At 41.0% G+C, this 22,121-nt stretch overlaps 1 protein-coding gene across 2 annotated transcripts in view; it reads right to left on the bottom strand.

Annotated features, from left to right (window-relative positions):
• IGF2R (insulin like growth factor 2 receptor) overlaps positions 1–22,121 on the bottom strand; it is a 109,172-nt gene that overhangs the window by 68,487 nt on the left and 18,564 nt on the right. Inside the window, exons 2-5 of one of the 2 annotated variants that reach the window (XM_077120771.1) lie at positions 19,134–19,273; positions 8,794–8,918; positions 7,150–7,248; positions 725–857 (exon numbers count right to left, since the gene is read on the bottom strand). In XM_077120771.1, coding sequence (XP_076976886.1) covers positions 725–857; positions 7,150–7,248; positions 8,794–8,918; positions 19,134–19,273 — 497 coding nt within the window. Of the gene's footprint in view, positions 1–724; positions 858–7,149; positions 7,249–8,793; positions 8,919–10,581; positions 10,773–19,133; positions 19,274–22,121 lie in introns of those variants that run through there. The other variant, XM_077120772.1, reaches the window with a different exon arrangement.

Below are 22,121 nucleotides of genomic sequence, written 5' to 3'. Positions count from 1 at the left end.
AGCGACATGTACTCATGGCACAGTCACTACCAGCACTGAAGAAAGACAAATCCAAGCCTATGGGGATAGCAATTTCACAGCCCTTAAGAGAAGCATAAAGCTAGGTTTTAGAAATCACTGTTAGAGCAAGCAGAGGGTTAGTAAAACTTCTCATGACCCTTTTATATAAAGGCCAGTTTATTTCAGACACACAGTAACAGTATCTACAGAGAAAGCCAGGGAAGACGTCAGGCGGGGCCAAAATACACATCATACCCAAGTGCTCAAGATAAGATCCGGCCATCCCTCTTTTCCTTTCACCCGGCCCACAACTCCAAGCCAAGGGACTCTGATACGCACCGCAGGCTCAATGGATCCCTCCCCACTACGGCCCTCTAAGATTTGATTCCATTCCATTCCACCTGTTTAAGAGCTCCCAGCACACCAAATCCATTCTCCTCTCCATCTCACTGGAAGTAAGACTGACTTAGAACCTTGTAGAACCTTGAAAACCCAAAGTGTCTGGCAGAGAGAACATAGTGGGCAGGACCACTGGCCTGAATAAGTGTGCATGGAGCCAGAACTCTCTGGGAAAGATGGGGTGGGCTGTGGAGAGCCTCTCTCAGGACAAAACCTTTCCTAGAGGACATAAGCAGTGGCACAGTACGTGTGGAAGGGCTAAAACAGAGAAGCCCTTTAGGAAATTGTAAACCACCACTACCCACAACCAGACAACGATTCAGACCTATGTCTCTACAGACGTTGATGAACAAAGAAGTGTCTGGATCCGAGTCATCCACCAAGTAACCACCGCTACTCTTGATCAGCGGATTTAAATCGTGCTTCTTTAACTCTTCATCAAATGCATAGCATGGCACCTAGAATACAGGAAGAGAGAAAGTGAGTTTCCAACACACATCTTTTGGAGACTAACGGACTGGCAAAGTTTACAATGAAAATGTCATATAAATATCCATCTCTACACCATGAGGTCTTCCAGGCCATGATGCCCCCATCCCCTAATGGCAAAAGCAAAGAAGCAAAGATTGATAAATATTTCAGCTCCTCTAGATTGTTTTAATGTCTCTTCTCACCTGTTCAAGGACTGGGCTTTGACAATCATCTTTGGGATTGCCATCTTTGTGAACCAATGGTTCCCTCTCTGCTGACTGCTTCCATCAGCAGGCTTTATCTACCATCTTAAAAATGCCCTCCCTTGTCCCTACATACTCCGCGGCAATCATCCATAACTCTACAACTTATAAAAAATTCTTTGAATTTCTCATACTCATCGTCTCCTCTTCCTCACATTTGTTCTCTTGAAGAGATTTCTGCCCACCCCACACCCCAAAACACACACACATTCCACCCAAACCACCTTGCTGGGAGATGTGAGGTTTCTTTCTTAGTCTTCATCTTCCTTCATCTCACGATGGCATGTGACCTACTGATCATGCCCCACTTCATGAAACGCACTCTTCACTTTGCTTCCTGGCCACTCAGGGGCTCCTGGTTTCCCTTCTGCCCCAGTGCCTGCTCTTTTTCAGCCTCCTGGGAACATGCTTCATCTTCCTTCTAACTCTAAATGCAGAAAGGCACTCCACAGCTTCCTTGTCAGATGTCTTGCCCATCTGCATTCACTCCCTTGGTGCCTTGATACAGCGCTATGCATTTCAGAACCTGCCAGTGATCCCAAGTCCATCTCTCTAGCCCTGGACTCTCTCACCTGAATTCCAGACTCTGATAGCCAAACACAGAGTAGAAGCTGTGGTCACAAGCTAGAGTAATCTTGGGATAGATTACTCTAACACTTAGTAGCTGTATGGCCATAAATAAATTTAAAATCTCCATGCTTCAGTTTCCCCAGATGTCAAGTGGGAATAACAATGTCAAGTGGGAATTACTTCATGGGGTTGCAATGATGGTACTCGATGAGTTAGTGCATGGAAAGCTCTTAGTAGACTTCCTGTTATCTCTGCTGCTGTTATTCACTGTCCGTACCTAGAGGAGGCCCTCCATGATCTCTGGACCTCGTTTTCTGCCACTCACCCCCTCCCTCTACACAGTCACACTGGCCTCGTGGTGCAGTTTAGCACCTTGGAACTCAATGTGTACTTTACATGGGGTGCCATCCCTCCACGGCAGTAGACACACACACAGAAAACCTGCATGGCTCTCCTCCTCACTCACTCAGGTGTCGGATGAAATGCCACCTGCTTAATGTCTTCTGCAACCTAAATGTAAAATAGCAGTCTCTATCCCTCTCCATCCCCATACCCCACTTTATTTTACTTCATGGCACTTAGATGTGTAATATACCAGGTATTACTATTTGTTTGCTTGTCCATTAACTCCCAAGAGAATGCGAGCCCCCAGAAGCTCAGGGCTGTGTCCCTGCTGTGGTCCTAACCAAGGCTGAGGACGATGCCTAGAACACAACCGAAGTCCAGTAAGCACTCGTGCAATAAAATATGAAGATTTATTTCTCACGTGGGCAACTTAATCCGTCCTTAATTGATTCTAATGTATGACTACTCTTATCTCTTTGAACTAATGGCCTTTTATTTTAAACATGTCAAGGAACCCATTACAGTAGGTGAGGCTCTATGCTTTAAAAGTTCTATTTCTGGGCGGGCCATGGAGGCTTAGTTGGCAGAGTTCTCGCCTGCCATGCTGGAGACCCAGGTTCATTTCCTGGTGCCTGCCCATGTAAAATAAAAAATAAAAATAAAATAAAATTAAAAAAAAAAAAGTTCTATTTCTGAAGACAAAGGATTCAAGCCCAGGGACGGAACCAAGAGTAAAAAAGGATCTGGTCATCTAGTTAATAAGAATGCTATGTCTTTATTTGAATCACTGCCATAAATTCATTTTAATCCTCTCCTGCCAAGAACTTTTCTAAAAATTCATGTTCTCTCCAATCATTTCAAAGTAGTTAGTTTTATTGCTTTTCATGGAAAATTTTCCTAAAAATTTTGCCTTCTAGCCTGAAGCTGTTCACAGGCAGGTTTATTTACAAAATTTCACTGCTAAATATTTAGTTTCCAAATTGTTCTTAGAAGGATACTATAAAACCTGCAGGAATGTTCTAACCTACTAATCTTTGCCCCCAATCTTGTTTTTCAGAGACTTCACAGAGAGCTGACAGATTAAATCAAACAACTTTATGAGACCACACCTCCTCACAGCCCAGGAGGACACAAGAACTCATTTTTACCATATCCTGAAAGCAAAGCCTCCCACCACCCAAAACGCCTGGCAGACACGTCAGCGGTTCAGCAATGGCGGAGGAGGCTGGACTATGTCTTTGCTGTGAGGACACAGTCCTGGGAAAAAGCAACCTATCAGAGGAACATAGCCAGAAGGTCAGAGTGCAAGCCTACATGCCCACAGAAACACCACTGAAATAAAACAAAACCGTCACTGTGGACCACAATTAGGTTCCAGTGAAAAGCAACTACAAGGATCCATCATGCCATAAATCTAAAGCCTGTCACCTCAGAGCAAGATAAGTCAGGAACACCAACTCAAGTGGGGAGGGATTTGCTAACTAAATTAGGACAGGAGATAAGAAGCAACCCTCTGGGTCTGCAAACTGAGAGCTGTCGGAAGCCAAGGGAGCAGGATGCTGCATACCCCAAGAGGGAAAGACGGGGCCCCATGAGAAAGAACTCACAGTTCAAAAACCAGCTCAGTTTCCTAAGAGACCTGATTCACATTAAGTGAGGCCTGGAGGCCCCCAGCTCAGGGCCAGGAGCAACTTCTGGCTATCTCCCTACCGCAGGAAGGAATAAAACAGACGCCTACACAGCACATCACGGGACTGCAGCCTGCATCGGAAACATGGTCAAGGCTACTGGAGTGGCCTGAGAGAAAGTTCTCCCACCCCTGCAAAGCAATGGAGACATTCATACAAAAAGGAATTCAGCCGTCTGGGAAAGAAGGTGGTTTGTCAGCTTCACATACCACACATAAAATTAATGTTGCTAACATTGTTTTAATGTATATTCATCTTATTTATCCAACTCTGGTAAGACTACTACTAGCATGCCACTTCTGAATCTGATATACTCCCAGGAATACTATGGTAGGGGACGAATGTCCACAATGTCTTTAAGAAACAATTATCGGAAGGGAAAAAGCCCTACCAGAATCCACAGAATAAGCAAGCATTACGCAGGTAACTTTTAAAGGTATTGCTTGGAACTAATCATGATCATTTTCCATCAGATCATTCTAAATTTAACAAAGTAAAACAAGAGAAAAAAATGAGAAGGTCTCAATAAGATATGGAAAGCAAGACTGCACTGATACTAAGCCAAACCTGGATTTTTTTTTTAAAGAAATGATGAGAGTTTTACAGGTACCTTAAAACAGTTAATACCACAGCCTATAAGATGTAATTAAATCATACTGAAGATAGAATAGAGGAAATATGCTTTATTATTATTTGCTGTTGGTGAGAACTACTTTTCTTAGCACTCACTAAATTGAGGTAGTGAATATGGATATGTCCTCCATACTTTTGTTTCTGGCCTCCCTGAAAGAATCATCCCAAAATGCAATTAATGAAATTCCTAATGCTAAGCCCACAATAGTATTTAAATAAATGTAAAATGAAAACTGAATAGACTCTAGCCACCGACCATTCCTAAACAGATTACAAAAACCAAACTGCAAACACTTCTCATGCTTAGATCACATTCTAAGAGAAAGTAAAATTTACGGTTGTAAGAAAACTTCCCTACCCTCCCCTCAAAAAGTAGTGAGAACAGGAATAAGCAAACTTTTCCTGCAAGGGGCCACACGATAAATACTTTAGGTTTTGTGAGCTGAGCCACGTATGGTCTCTGGTCGCATATTATTCTTTATTTTTTTGACAACACTTTAAAACCATCTAAATCATTCCTAGTTCCAGGGCTGTACAAAAACAGGCCGGGCTGGACTGGAACGAGAGGCTGCACTGGCGACTTTAGATCTACAGCACAAAGTAAATAAAAAAAACTAGATGCTCATTTGCTTATTTTTGAAGAACGCAACTTTTTCCCAGGTGGGTGGATGATACAAAAGCCAATTCAGCAAAGCAAGGTAAAAGGGACACTCAGATAAAAGAGGAAAAATGAGCATTGCTGTCAGGTTGGAAAATCAAAGCCTGAGAGAACATGTGTGGGGCTAAAGTGGGCAGGTCTTAAAAAGGCTAGCACATCTCAAATCAGGGCCTGAAGCTCGGGGGGTGCAGCTAAATGGATGCTGTAGATTATCCACCATGCCAATCCACCCACCTCCCCAGACAGATCTCAGCTTTTTCAGATGCTTTTCCTTTCACTACTAGTCTATGGTCAAACAGTTTAAAATTTAAACTTTCAATCTGACACCACTGCCTAATAATATCTAGGTCTTTTTCTTAGGCTTTTATTCTTTCCATGCTTCAAACATTTTTTTTTATTGAAAATTCCCTAGAATCTTTTCTGGAAGGCAGTATTTTGCTCCTTCTGCTTTCATAGCAGATTATCTTTTCTTTTATAATTCATCACACTTGAGAAATCAACAGCTTCCAAAATGAAAAAGTTAGAATGGCCATGGCCCATTTTCTTTAGGGAAAGAGTGGGATAAAAAGATCAAAGGTGATGGTGGAGTTAATCATAGAAGATAGGATTTAACAAATGAATAAGAATGCTGAATCATTAAACTGATATCTCTTTTAGACTCTAGTATCTTAGAGCAGCTAGAAGTAAGAATCTAAAAATGTGGAATTGTAACCCATGTCAAACTCTGAAAAATGTTCTACAACTAATTGTGGTGCTGTGCTTTAAAATTTATTGCTTTTGTGTGTATATGTTATCTTTCACAAAAAAGAAAACAAATTCTCATAGGATTTGATGATAAGTATATATATTTAAGCCTTCTAGCTTCCTACATTCCGGAGCAGCTAGAAGGAAAAAATCTGAGAGGATCGTATGGTAGTCCATGACAAACTCTGTTGATCTGTCCTGTAACTACTTGTGGAAGTATGCTTTGAAAACTATTGCTTTTTTATTTCTTTGCTTTGTATATGTTATATTATACAATTTTAAAAGTTATAAAATAAATCAATGATAATTTATCCTTTTATATTAGAGATTTGTACTTACAAAAAAAAAAAAAACACACACAACTTCTCTCCTCTTGTCCTTCTCAAACTGCTTTGCACTAGTCCATCAATAAAAATTTTCAACCTTTTGCTAGTTCCTAGCTCCTAAGAGTCTTTGAACACAATCCTTAAAACAGAAAACTAATGGTAAGGAGTGAAAATAATCAATTAATTAAGAATGTTGTCTAGGCAACACCAGGAAGCATCGTTTAAGAGCCAGGGTAGAGTGCACAGGTGGTTCTATGGCTAGAATACCTGCCTTTCATGTAGGAAACCCGGGTTTGATTCCAGGATCATGCACCAAAAAAAAAAAAGAAAAGAATGGGGGTGGCAGGAAGAGAGAAGAGACAGAGGCAAGTGCAGTCAGCTCTTTTCCACGGCTGGGGAAAGTCAGAGGGCAGGACTGACCTCAGAGGCTGGGTGTTGACAGAAAGGAATGAGCTCAAGGCTGGGGAAGAGGACGCCCTTAATCACCAAGAGGGACTGGACCAAGATAAGGAAGGCTGCCCAGATAAGAACAGAGGAGTGGAAAGAAAGATAACAGTGAAGTCATCTCTGAGGTAAACTGGCAAAGAATGTAAGGGGTAGGAGGGCCTGGCCTGGATCCAGAATCCTTCCAGAAGCCACTCCAAGGCTGAGGGGGATGTGACAACTGAAACAAGCAGAGGGAACTTAATCAAAGCGCAGTGCATCACAGGCAGGAAGGCAAGCACAAAGGAGAACAAAGGAGTCAGGGTCAAAACGGAGGGCTGCCTTAGCAAGAGTAAATAAACTGCGCTCAAGCGCACCAAGTTTACTGATTTGCAGAGGGTCGGAAACCAAGAATGCTGAGGACAGGCGAGCCATTTAGTTTCTGATCTGAATGAAAATGTTCAAAATGCCCAGTTCTAAAAATAAGAACCACCCAGAACAATTTTGACAATCAACTGGAACTTAAAAACTAAAAAAATTTTGATTCTAGGACTGGAATCAGTGTTTTGAATCTTAAAGGTCCCGAGAGTGCCCGTTACACACAGGTGACCTTAACATCTGTGCATTACCTCTCTGGTGGCTTTAAATATGTCCTTCTTGCAGGCCGCAGTGGTCCGCCACTCAAAATAATGCACACATTCAGTCGCAGTGACAAATTCAGGAGTTCCCTATTTAAAAATAAATAAATAAATAAATAAGCAAAAATAATTTACACCACACAGTGTAGTTTTATTGTTTAAAGTTCAATCATAGTAAAAGCTAATGAAAATAAAGAAAGCAGCAATGAGAAGGGCGGGAGAAAGGGAAAAAATACAACGGAATGCAACCATTTTAGCTGAACAAGGTCATCAAGAAGTTTCCAAATTCAAAAATCCTGAGACAAAAGTTCCACGAAATCATGTTGGAATTTCAATATAACCGGTCCAAAACAGCTCTACTGCCCTAACTATGTACAGTAAACTCATGGGACTTAATCCTCGGAGTCCTTCAACGCCAAATGTTCTCTTAACCAAATGTTAACAAAATCCAAGCCAGGAAATGTGATCTCATGCTTCCTGTGAGCAGAGGGAAGAGGCCCATCTGGAACCAACTAGAGTTTATACACCTAAAGGACAACGGGCTGAGCATCGGCCTCAGACACACAGATACAAGGGCAGCCCCACGGGCTGGAACCTCAGCAAGAGCCGGTTCCAAACGGGTCACCCACAGCCTTGCTCAGGGACACGGCTGGAACTAACCCCTCCGCTCCCACGGGCACCTCCAAGGACCTCTCCTTCAAAATTCTGTTTGTCAGATGGGGAGAATGAAATTAGTTAAAATTAAAATAGCAACTAGCTTACTCTCTAAGAGAGCCCTCTGTATTTCATACCATGGCAAACAGTCCTTTCTAAGGTCTCAGCTGATCCAAAAATTAAAATAAATTCTAGTTTGAAAGGTCTACAGATGTGGTGCTATGGGCCTGAAGACACAGTGGTCACAGCACCAAATCCTAAGATCATATGTTAAAGCAATTTGGTAGCCCCGTGAGTTTCAGTCAATCTGATTTTTCTGAATACTTGGGTTCTTACTCTGATTACAGAGCACTCATATGATTTGTATACAAATTGTTTCTCCTAAAAGCTAGTAACTATTTATTGAAAGGCTCTTTCTAAAGACTAAAAATTAAATCCAGTAAATTACATACGATATGCAAGGAATAAGAACAAACTTTATGCTTTATACAACTAAGTCCCCTTTCAACATGAGGTAATACTTAAAAGGCTTGGGAATCCCGTTATCCATGGAAAGCAACTCCTAAAAAGAAAATAGTTTCTCCCATTTAACATAAACGGTGGGGGGGAACACATTATTTTCTAAATAAATATACTGCCCTAAAACCTATCAAAATAAAATGCTAGAAGAGGTTTTAGACAGAAAAGAAAAAAAAATTATGCCTGCAGCATAAATGTTAAACATACTTTGACTTTTAACAGATTGTATCTTGAACTGTAGCCTGGGATGTGCAACAGTATATGGTTCAAGTGTTACTTAAAACTTTAACTTAAAAATTTTAACTACAGCCTTGCAATTTGTTTACTTATTGATTCTTGATGATGACATTGATATGGTTGAGATTTGGTTTGTTTGTTTTTAATTTTTCTCACTTATTCTTCACCAAAGTCACAGTATTTTTTAACAAATGAAATTCAAAAAGTTACTTTGTGTGGACTTACCAGAGTTTTCCCACACAGAAAGGTGATGCTACTCTGGACTTTGTGGTGTGCATTTTGTGGCCCACAGCTCTCTGTTGTGTTGAATTCCAGAAGAGATCTGGTTCTGCTCTTCAAAAAAGAGTCACCTAATTGTAAAGAAAAGAGAATGAGCATAATATAAATATACAACAGAACCTTAAAGCTATTTCCAAGGATAAGCAAATTAAAAGTGGCACTAGAATTCATCTGAATGCTTATACCCTTACAAGTTGTCCCTCCCCTAGGAATCTCCATTTCAGGAACAGTATATGGTTCAAGCTCTTCAGGCTCCAAACACTATACCCTGAGTCCTAGCTTTCTCTTATCCACGACATTCAATACATCAGAAAGGACTACTGGTTTAACCTCCACGAGAAAAGTATCTCAAATGCACCCACTTCTGATACTACTAGTAGCACTATCATCTCTGACTTGCACTCCTGCAACAGGCTCCTAATTGGCCCCCTTGTCTCCACTTCTATTCAACCCTTCACCCATCCCTCCCCTTCCACATCCACCCTGCACCAGCATGATCTTCAAAGACATAAATCAGTACACACAACTCCACTGCTGAAACTCTTCAGTAATTTCCCATCATACATGATACAAAATCAGAACTCTTTGGCATGGCCCACAAGTGGAGTGACCATGTCTCAGCTTGGGATCTTACTAATGTATTTCAGTTGTCCCGGCATAATTAAGAGCTCTCCCTTTTACTCAAAAGTGCCCTAATTTTTATGATAAACTATGTGGATCTATCCATATCTTCTACATTCTCCCCCTTGACTCACTGCTCTTCAATCATCTGACCTCACACCAACCTTCAACCTGCCCCATGATCTCTGCATTTGCTATTCCATCTCTTTAGAATGCTCTTCCAACACAGGTTCTAATGGCTGACTCCCTGTAACTTCATTTCCATAAAGAAGCTCCCCAGCTGTCCCTTTCCTTCATATTACTCTATTTTATTTCTTTCTTCACGCTATTATGGGAAACTGTGTTGTGTGTTTATCCACCTGTTGTTTCTCTCTCCAACTAGAATGTAGGCTTTAGATACACATTTCTGAGCTTTAACATACAAATTCCTAAGTCAAAGAAAATTCTAATAATGTGGAAAGAAGGGGAAAGGGGATCAAAATGGAAATTAGTCAATACCTACAGTCTCTCCCTAGATTACTTTACTCTTTCCTTTTTTCAATTAGATACAGCATTCTATATGTTTGTGCTTTGGTGGGGAGCTGTGCTTACCGTGCTGAGGCTCTCCCAGTGAGGCTATCTTTCACTCCTACTACCTCCCACACCCCTGAGGTCTCTGGGACTGATGAGAACTGGATCCTGCCTTCTCCCATCTGCACTGCCTGACAGAATAACTAACACTCATCCCAAGGGCAGATGAGGCCAGCAGGGAAATAATGACATTTGAGGAATACAATATTAAAAAAAAAAAAAAAAAGAATTACAAGAGAAAACACAAAAGAATCTCAAGCTAATTTTAAAAGATAAAAGAAGCTACTGGTGCTATTTTCCATTTAAAACAAGAACAGAAAAAGCAGAAATAACATAAAAAATTGTAGTTGGAATTTCTAAAAACATACAGCAGATGGAAAATAGGAGAAAAGATACAAGTTGACACTTTAAGACCATACCGAGGAAACAACCCAGAAAAAAAAAAGGAAATGACAAAGAAATAGAATATACCAAAAAAAGTCAGGTGTCTAATTAAGGTGGGGGAGGCCGAGACGGCCGGGATGTGGGTGAATAGTAAGATACCAGTGGGCGACAGGTAGGGCTGGCAGCACATCGAATCCCGGGGATTCCTTCTTAGGCCTGAGCACGAAGCGTGCTGGAATTTTTCTTCTCTGGCTGAAACTTCCAGAGTCTAAAATCGCCCCTTCTCTCCTCGCACTGCCTTTCAGCGAAGCCGGGCACAGCAGGCCGTCTCCAGGACCACGGACAGTGCCCAAGACCCCGCCCCTTGATGGGCGGGCCCAAGGGTGGGCCTGGAGAGGGGCGGGGCCTGGAGAGGGGCGGGGCCTGGAGAAGGGCGGGCCTCAGCACACCCTGCGACACTGAGCTCTAGGAGACGCAGTCGGCGGCGAAACGCGGGCCAGGAAGGGGTGCCGACCTGCTGCTGCGGCTGCGGAGCTTTCCGCGGCCCAAACGCCTGGGTGGGACCCCACGCAGTACCTCCGCTTTCCCCTTAGGGGTGGCCGGCAGGGATCCAGTGAGCCTTTCTAAACTGCTGAGCCCGTCCTGAAGTTGAAATCTGAGAAGCAGATGACGGCGGAAGGGTCGGGCGACCTCTACGTGCGGGCCAGCAGCGCCGGGCCCCTCCTCGCGCCGGGCCCCTCCTCGCGCCAGGCCCGCTGGTTCGGCTCGCCGCCCTTCTTTCCCCCTCAGCCAAACAGCCGCCTGCGCCCAGCTCCTAACAGAGCGGGGTTCCAGGCGAGACCGCAGAAGATCGCAGCAAGCGGAACCACCCACCCTCGCAGACAAGCTGGAGACAGTGCCCCCGTGAGGGCTCCAGGCCGCGCTCACCGGGTTTGTGAGGTTGGCGGGGTCGTGAGGGCGGCCGGGGTCGCGGGGTCGGCCGGGGTCGCAGGTTCACAGGGTTGGCCAGGCTTGTGGGGTCGCCCCGGTTTGCCTGGTTCGCGGGGTCGGCCGGGTTCGCGGGGTCACCGGGTTCGCGGGGTCAATCCGGTCCACGGGGTCAGCCAGGTTCGCCGGGTCAGCCAGTGTCGCGGAAGTTCGCCGGGTCGGCCGGGGTCGCAGGTTCACAGGGTTGGCTGGGTTCATGGGGTCGGCCAGGTTCACGGGTTTGCCCAGGTTCGCCGGGTTCGCGGGTTCGCCAAGTTCGCGGGTTTGCCCGGGTTCGCGGGTTCGCCGGGTTCGCGGGATCGGCGGAGTCCGCGACCATCGTGCCGGCCGAGCCCCGCCGAGCCCGGCCCCCGCTCTGCCTCCCTAAGGCCGCGAGTGCCAGCGATTCCGACCCCACCGCGTCCTGGCGACCCAAAGCAGAGGCGCCAAGGCCTCGGCGCGTCACCCCTTCGTGCCACGGCCACACGGCAACCGCAGCCACACCGACAACCACAGTGCGCGCACTCAGGAGAGCCCTCCTCAGGCCGCCTACCATCTCGCCCTGGCGAGTCTTCCCTCTCATTTCTGTCATCCATTTTTCTTTAATTTTATCATTCTCTTAGACATATGCTGTTCACACGTATTTTTTTTACTGAATTTTTTAAATCTTTTCCTTTTTTGCACGGGCAGGCACCGGGAATCAAACCCGGGTCTCCCGCATGGAAGGCGATAGTTCAGGTTCTGAGCCACTGTTGCACTGCCCCTGAATTTTTTTTTAACCCTCTACCCCATTTTTCCATCCACCTAAGGAATCTTTTCTCTGCTCCTCTTTAGATGAACACTCTTTAAAAGCAATTTCTCTACTCGCCACCTCAATACTCAGCTTCCCCCAGGACAGACTGCTCACTCCCTCGGCTCCAGCCTTCCCGTGAATGACTGTCAGCGACATTTACCCACATGTAATATCCCTAAACACCTACTCTTGAGCCCAAGCACTCCTAGCTCCCCTTCCTTTGCTTTTTTATATCATTCAGCACAATCTAACATACTAGTCACTGTTTTATACTGTCTCCTAGACTCTAGCTCTAGAATGTAAACTCCATGAGGAAAGGAATTGTCTGTTTGGGGGGTTAAGTCATTTCCAGTATCTAGAGCAGTGCCTACTTATAGCTGGCATTCAAATATTTGTTATGAATAAATAAATATTAAGTGCTTGGTGTGTTTTAAAATATAATTTATATATGTCTTCTTAGATACTATGTAACCAAGCAAATTAGAGTAAAATACACTACAATGTGTTGAATTTACAATGTTCACTTAAGTTGTTCAGCACATCCACTACAATAAACAATGTTACAAAGAGTTTTTAGATGACTATCTATGTACAGTACTATTTCTTCTATTGGTTAGATTCCCAAAAATAGTTCACAGGTATAACCATACTGCCAGATATCAACAGATATTGCCAGACTATCAGGACAGACCATAAATCAAACAGATAAGAGTTATATCCAAAACTCAATCAAATATTACTTGACATATCCAAAAGAATTATATAATCTTAAGAAAATGAAAGAATATCAGGTTTAAAAGGAAAAGGTACTTTTACATCTTAAGAACCAGATACAAAATTCAATCCAGTGATCAGCCCAAATGGCTGCTGTAGATTTCTGTGAATGGACACAAGACAGACAATATAATATCACCTGAAATCATGGACCAGAGTTCTTAGGGTAATGGATTCACTGGACACAGCAACCATAATAGATATTTGCTATGTCCTCTCCATGTCTTCAACAAGAAGCTGGTCATGTCCCAGGCTTGGGTGGTGAGAAACGTCAATTGAGCCTCCTCCCTTAATGTGGGAATATTACCCCAGTGAAAGGGGTTACTGAGTCTTCCTGAAGTGGATGTACAGCTGTTAACCCTCAGAGAGGCCCAGAAATCAAATTAAACCCATAAAATTAATATTTGAAATGTTAGGAAGAAAATGAAAATACGTAGTTATTTTTACATACTTGCGATGTTAATATTTAATGTTACAACTCTAATACAAAGTTTGTGACTGAGCAATTGATTTACTAGGGTTGTATACAGTTTTAGAACATCTAAGGGAACTTTAAGTTTATCATATTTATAACTTTAAACTACTGCATTTATAAGAGTCACTATTAGTATTGAAGTTTTGATGCCAGGCTTCTTAAGTACTTGAAAGAGAAATCAAATATATAAAATATATGCATTATTTTTAAATGTCTGAAGATGATTAAGTTGTAAAGCAAACCAAATTCACAGGCTCAATAAAAATAATTGCTAAAATCTGCTAGATCCACCTATGTAATAATATAATAATATCATTTTGCCTAAGGAAGAACTAAGTATGATGTCTTAATTAAAAATAACTTTTTTTCTTTTAGTCTCCTTGTTAAAAATAACATTTTTAAAACCAAAGTTGAGGTCTCCATCATCTTCTTAGTACAGTACTTGTCCTTGAGAGCACTATAAAACATCAATAATTATCTTCCCCAAACGGTTATAGTTAACCATCATCTTATAAGCAATATAGGAATATGCCAGTTTTCAGATCCTTTCCCAGCCCTCTCTGTTTCAACCATTTTAAACTTCTGCCACTCTGATGGGAGAAAGAGTAGATCTCAGAATTGCTTTGATTTGCATTTACACCAGGCTTACTAGTAAAGTTGTATTAACCATCTGAATTTCTTCTTTGTTGAACTGCCTATTCTAAGGCTTAGTCATTTTTCTCCTGAGTTGTTTGTCACTCTTATCAATATTTAACAGGCGCTCTTATCCTATTAGCACATTGGCATATACACTGAAATTTTTTTTCCATCTAGCACGTCTTTGCCTTTGAGATACCTTTTGTCATCAAAATATCTGCAGTCAGAAACGCTACTCTCCTTTATGGCTTCTGGGTTTCTCTCAGGACATCTCCTCCAGCTGATATTTATATTTTACCAATTTTTTTTCAGTGTTCTCTTTTCTTTTTGCACTTAAATTTTAACTGATCTGTAATTTCTGTATATGACATGAAAGAGGGGTCTTTTTCCCCCAAAAGATGAACAGCTTAATTACATCCAATGTTCTGATCATACATCAGATCCCATGTATATTTGGATCTATTTCTATAGTAGCTCCTCTGTATCTCATTTTTGTGGCTGTTTTCAAAGTTCACTTTCTTTTCTCCTTTCTAGCAACTTCATAACAAGTAGTTTCTCTGCTGTCCTGTCAGAGCCATGGGTTCAGATTTCCCATCATGGCTCCCATTTTAATTCTGATGTGGCCTATGAATCACATAATGACACAACCCTAAATAAGTCCACAGGCTGACATATCAGCATTCAAATCTGGGCTCCAACACCTAACCATGCAACCTCTGGGGAAAGCTGCTTACCCATTTTGTGCTTTGGTTTCTTCATTTACACAATAGGGAAAGTGAAACTGCCTACTTCAAAAACTTGTTGGATGAATTAAATGAGATACTTAAAAAAAGGAAAAAGATAAGACCTGATGCATAAGTGAACAACAAATTTAGTTATTTTTTATTACATACACAAATTAGCAAATTAGATCTGTCTCAAAATTACTCCTATTTATTTTAATGTTACTCTCATTTAGTCATACTAATTTCCTTTTTGTGTTGAAAAAAGGGGACAATTATTGCTTGTGCTGAAAGTACACATCATCTAATTTACCATCCCTGGCAGTTATCCGTCTCGCAGGAATGAACCTGGCCCTAGCACCACGGGATCAACAACACTTCCTAACCAAAAGGGGGAAAAAATGAAACAAAATAAGGTATCAGTGGCTAAAAGAGTTCAGATAGACTTGAGAGGCTATTCTGGAGGCTACCCTTAGGCAAGCTTCAACTAAGACATTGCTAATTACCAGGGTTTACCAAACTCCAACCAAAACCACTTCTGTTAACCTTAAACAACACCTAGGGCTCTATCTGAGATTCTACAGAAGTTTCACGCATTAAGATTACTTTCCAATAATGTCCAGGCGGTTCCTGAAACCCAGAGGTGCCAGCCTTTCCAAGAACATCAACTAGTTTCATCCACCTATCCTATATTATCAACAGCCCCTCCCAACATATAAAACTTAGAATGGGCATACCCAATTCTAACCTAAAGAATGGGAGAAAAGATCAAAAGAGAAGGAGTTATAACAGAAAAGACACTCAATAACAAATTAGTATGACTGCTGAATCATTAAATTGATATTTCTTTTAGTCTCCAGTGTCTTCAAGTCACTAGAAGAAAAAAAAAACAAAAATTGTGGAAGTGTAGCCCATACCAAATTCTGAACTCTGTTCTATAACTACTTGTTACAACATACTTTGAAATTTATTGCTTTTTTTAGTAGATGCTTTATTTCACACACACACAGAAAAAATGTTTTAAAAAAAGTTATCTGCTATGTGTGTCTGGGGGATTAAAAATGAGATTGGAAACTGCTGGTTGAAATCATCAACTTAGCCTGTAACTTGATTTTGACTCATCTACTTGCCTTTGGTCTCTCCCCTTGAACCAACCTGTCCTATTCCATAGGGCCTAGCTTCCTAAAATGCATTTTATCACATCACATATCATCACAAAAAAAAAAAAAGATAGACTCACTGTCTAATCCAGGAGATACCAACTCTCCTGCCTGACCTCCAAAGCCTACCATAACTTGGTCAGACCAAAAGTTTGCACAGCCAAACTGATCTCACAAAGTATCCTACCAGTGATTTCTCTTCATCTGATACTAGTCTCTATCATACAGATAATTATTTTTCCTCTTTCTGAAAACCCAAATAACAACAGCCAATAGGCCCACTCCCAACCTCTCTCTGTGAATCTTCAAAACATCACAACCAGGAAATTGGCCATGTCATCTGCAAATTTTATAAGTACATCCCAGAATAATAAAATTTGACCCAAGATTTCAGAACCACCTGGTACTTTTTCAGATCTCCATCCTGAGCCAGTGTTATCACTGGCAATCTTACTGCGAGAAGAAAACCAAACTGCAGCTTGGGCCTCAACCAACAGACCTACAATTCCCTTCTTATCTTACTCTAAATAAAACTTTCTCAAAAGCTCTTTTCACTGTGTTTAGGAATTTCCATCCAAAATGATGGGCAGAGCTGCCAAGTAGCTCCCCCTTCGAACTCCAAAAACCTAGCATCCTCTTCTAGTTACGACAGTGTCTCCAGTCATGTGCTGATCCCACTTCATGACTGCACCTCCATCAGACCTCGCCACTGACATCTGTGCCACCAGAGATGACGGCTGCCTCTGGGCCTCCCTGCTTGTCTTCCCCCAGGCATCGGCCCCTTCCCTACACCACACAAGTGGGGGCTGTCAGTCCACTTGGACCCATCTTCCTCCCCAGAGAAAGGAATTCTGACCCAAAAGAAATCCATTTGAGGTACTGCCTCTAAGACTGCCTGCCAATCCTTCGGATTATCAGTTTAATATTTAACGTAAGCCCAAAGCCAATAACCAACTTTGATCCCATGTGAAGACACGCCGCCTGAGAATCAAACGAACACAGAAAAAAGCCAAAAGACACAAGCAGAAAGGTGTGATGGGCACTAAAAGAAACAAGGGGAAAGGAGGGAGAAAAGTAAGGACTGGATGTGCTAAATTAGAAATGTATACCACCATAAATGCCATGTCTTTTAATCATTCAGTATTGCTGGGAGGGAGCTTTTTGATTATTTCCATGGAGATGTGACCCAGCCAATTGTGGTAACTTTTGATTAGATGGCTTCCATGGAGATGTGCCTCCACCCATTCCAGATTGGGTAGATTACTGGAGGGGCCCTTTAAGCGGGAACCATTTTGGAAAAAGCCACAGAGCCCATGCAGCCAGAAACCTTTGGAGACGCAAAAGGAAAACACCTCCGGGGAAGCCTTATAAAAAAAGAGAGATGGCCATGTGCTCTGCCAGCTGAGAGAGGTGTCCAGAAGCCAGAGACCCCAGCAGAAGCCAGCCACATGATTCCTCAGCTGATCGAGCAGAAGCCAGCCTTTCTTGAGTGAAGATAACCTCTTGTTGGTGCCTTAATTTGGACATTTTCACAGACTTAGAACTTAGAATTTTAAAAATTCCCTTTTTGAAAACTGTTCCATTTCTGGCATATTGCCTTCTGACAACTTTAAAAAACTAAAACACTGGGTTTAAGAAAAACATGGGTGGATAAGTACATGGAATCTTGAATAGGGTGTGAGATCTTGTCAGTTTGGACAAGCTCATGTGATACCCAAATATATCCCAGAGTAATTTTGGCAGAGAATAAAAAAGTGTTTGCAAAGTCCCCTTGGAGGACTGGGAAGAAAGGAGGAAGTATTCAACTTCCCCATCTGGGGAATTCCTGATATTCTCACAAGCAGTGCGGACAACCAGGTCAATAGGATGAGCCCTTGATCTTGGGGTTCACCCCTATGAAACTTATTCCTGCAAAGAAGAAGCTAAGCCTACTTACAATTATGACTAAGAGCCCTCCCAGAGAACCTCTTTTGTTGCTCAGACATGGTCTCTCTCCCTAAGCCAACTCAGCAGGTGAACTCACTGCCCTCCCCACTATGTGAGACATCACTCCCAGGGGTGTAAATGTCCCTGGAAATGTGGGGCAGGACTCCCAGGATAAGCCAAGACCTGGCATCATGGGACTAAGAAAGCCTTCTTGACCAAAACGGGGAAGAAAGAAATAAGACAAAATAAAGTTTCAGTGGCTGAGAGATTTCAAACAGAGTTGAGAGGTTATCCTGGAGGTTACCCTATGCATTCTATAGATACTCCTTTTTAGTTTATGGTGTATTGGAATGGCTGGATGGAAGTACCTGAAATTGCTGAACTGTGTTCCAGGAGCCTTAATTTTTAAAGACGATTGTACAACAATATACCTTTTAAAATGTGACTGTGTGATTGTGAAAACCTTTGTGTCTGATGCTCCTTTTGTCCAGGATATAGACAGATGAGTAAAAAAACATGGATAATTAATACATACATACATAAATACATGCATACGTATATATATACATACATACATAATAGAGGGGATAAGGGGTAAAATAAATTGGGTAGATTGAAATACCAGTGGTCAATGAGAAGGAGGTGTAAGGTGTATGGGATGTATGAGTTCTTTTTTCTTTTTATTTCTTTTCCTGGAGTGATACAGATGTTCTAAAAATCATCACAGTGATGAATACACAACTATGTGATGATATTGTGAGCCAATGACTGTATCATATATGGACTGTATATGTATGAAGATTTCCCAATAAAAATATATTTTTTAAGTGGGTAGGCATTATATGATAGCCCATGAGAAACTCTGGGATCTGTCCTGTAACCATTGGTTGAACTGTGCTTTGAAAACTACTGCTTTTTTATTTCTTTGCTTTGTGTATATGTTATACTATACAATAAAAAAAAAAGTTAAAAAAATGGGTAGGCAAGGACAGTCAGTAGGAATATCTTTGTCAATAAATACACACTCATGTGATTCTTCCTCATGACTGACTACATAGAGTCCATTAGATGGAAATAACCTAATTTAATCACATACTGGATATTTAAAGTGCTACCATTTTTCACTTTCTAAAACATAAAATGTGTATATTATAAACATAAACAAACATGACACACACAGAACTATATATACGTACAGTGATTTTTGCAAAATTGGGATCATATTGCCCATAGGGTAATTTAAGGGTGGCTTTACTTACCCACTGAATGATAGCTCTTTAACTTCTTATTGTACATACAAATAGCACTTGATGACCCACATTGGGTAATATCCACCTTTCCACAGATGTTTATTTTATAAAGTGTGTTATTTTTGGTATCAACGGCTTCCCATGTATAACTGGAAAGGAAGAAAAATAATTTGTCACTGTCATTGATCTGCCAATAATTAAACGTCTCTCTAGTTTTACATTCAAGCCACGGTTGCTTAAAACTACCACAAACTATAAGACATACTGTCATTAGCCAAAAATACCAAAGCCAAAATATGTTAAGTTTAATAGAAGCCAGGGCAGAAACCACTAAATATCATTTTGCTCTAGTTAAATCTGCTTTGAAGCCACCTCAGGATTCTACGATCATCAATAGCCAATAGCAACTAAAAGAAACAAATGGCTAGGAATAAACTTAACCAAGGAAGTAAAGGACTTGTACACAGAAAACTATAAAACACTACTGAAAGAAACCAGAGCAGACCTAAATAAATAGAAAGACAATCTGTTCATGGATGGGAAGACTAAATATTGTTAAGATGTCAATCCAACCCAAAGCTATTTACAAATTTAATGTAATCGCAATCAAAATTCCAACAGCCCTCTTTGCAGAAATGGAAAAGCCAATCATCACATTTAAATGGAAGGGTAAGGGACCCCAAACAGTCAAAACAATCTTTAAAAAAATACAAAGTTGGAAGACTCACACGTCCTAATTTTCAAACTTATTACAAAGCTACAATAACCAAAATAGTTTGGTACTGGCCCAAGGACAGAAGTAGATCAATGGAGAGTTGAGAAATAAACCCTCACATCTATGGCTAATTGATCTTTGACAAGATTGCTACATCCATTCAATGGGAAAAGAATAACTGCCTCAACAAATGATGCTGAGAAAACTGGATAGCCACATGGAAAAGAATGACATGGACTCCTGCCTCACACTAAGCACAAAAATGAGCTCAATATGGATCAAAGACCTAATTCTAAGAAACAAAACTATAAAATTCCTAGAATAAATGATTGAGAAGCATCTTCAGGACAGGATGTTAGGCAATTGTTTCTTAGACTTTACTCTAAAAGCAGCAAAAGATAAAACAGTTAAGTGATACATCATCAAAATTTAAAACTTTTGCACAGCAAAGGACTTCCTAATGACAGTAAGAAGACAACCTACAGACTAGGAGAAAATATTTGGAAACCAAATATCCAATAAGGATTTAATATCCAGAATATATAAAGAAATCCTACAACTCAACAATAAAAAATCAAAAACCCAATTTTAAAATGGGCAAAAGAATCAACAAGACATGTCTCCAAAGGGAATATAAAAATGACCAATTAGCACATGAAAAGATGCTCAACATCATTAGTCAATAGGGATATGCAAATAAAAAAAACCACAATAAGATACTATTTCACACCCACTAGAATAGCTACTATTCAAAAAACTAAATCGTCTGAGAGGATATGGGGAAATAGGAACACTCGTTCCTACTGGGAATGTAAAATGGTGCAGCTGCTGTGGAAGACAATTTGGCAGTTTCTCAGAAAGTTAAGTACAGAATTACCATATGACCAAGAAATCCTGTTTCTAGGTATATACTCAAAATAATTGAAAGCAGGAACTCAGATATGTGCACACCAATGTTCACAGCAGCACTATTCACAATTGCCAAAACATGGGAACAGCCCAGTGTCCATCAGCTCATGAATGAGTAAACAAAACATAGATATATATATATATAATGGAATAATTCTCAGTTCTACAAAGGAATGATTCTGATACATGTGACAACGTGGATGAACCTTGAAGACATCAGGTTGAGTGAGAGGTAAGCCTGACACAAAAGGACAAATATTATATTTATGAATTACACATTTCAGTGTGGTCAAAAAGAAATTTTAGGTTGTAACTGTGTTACTAGAATAGTTTTTTCTAACTGTAAAACGCAGTTGACCCTAATATAAACTAGGAGCTAAAGTTAATAGTAAAATTACAATAATATGTTTAATCGATTGTAATAACACTAATACTAAATGTTAATGACAGGAAAACTGGGGAAGAGATGTTGGGAACTCTACATTTTATGCATGATTTTTCTGTAAGCCTACAACTTCTCTAATGAATTTTATGTTATTTTATTTGGCCACGGGCAGTCTCTGGGAATCGAATCCTGAGTCTCTGGCATGGCAGACGAGAATTCTGCCACTAAGCCACGGTTGCACCACCCTGATTTATTTTTTTTTTAATGAAAGGACATAAGTACAGCTTTAAAAAAAAATGAATATCAACTAGATAAGAAATAACTCAAGAATCCAGTTAATATCAGATAGTAACTTTTCATTAAGCACAGTGAAATGCTTTAAGGCTTGCTTTACACTTACTTATTGTATTAAAAACTGTTTGTGGCATGAAAGGTTTTACCCTTTACACCTATAGTACAGATCTGAACAGGTAAAGGTGTGCAATGAGACTTTAGGTAAATGTACAACATAAAGCATTTTACATGCCTTAGAACTCACTGTTCAAATCCCTTGCAAGTAGACACTGAGTAACTGTTAATGAGTCAACCTGTATACTTGGCACAAAATAACTATTTTGTTAGTTCTGTTGAAACAATTACTCTCAGTTCTCTACATTCCTGGGAGAATGTTTTATCCATTTTGTAAAAGGGGGATCATTTTCTCAGCAAGGGCAGAGAGAAGAGTTGCAAAGTACAAGTTCCTTGCAAAAGCAGAAATGTTGTATTGGCTTTAATTCAATGGTATTGTTGAAAAGAAGGAAGAGAAATCCAACCAGATATGTTCAGAATGGGTGTACCTGGGGGAGCAGCCTCCCAGCCTCTAAGCCCTGGAACCCCAAAGCACATGGCAAAAGCGACCCTGCCCAAAGGAGGGCCATCCTGATGACAGAGGGCACACCCCAGTAGACAAGCTGTCCAATTCCCAGGGCTACCCTTCCACGGACATCTG

This window comes from Tamandua tetradactyla, chromosome 11 (assembly GCF_023851605.1).
Source record: "Tamandua tetradactyla isolate mTamTet1 chromosome 11, mTamTet1.pri, whole genome shotgun sequence".
In the NCBI taxonomy this organism is placed as follows: domain Eukaryota; kingdom Metazoa; phylum Chordata; class Mammalia; order Pilosa; family Myrmecophagidae; genus Tamandua; species Tamandua tetradactyla.
This window is presented reverse-complemented; position numbering and strand designations above follow the sequence as displayed.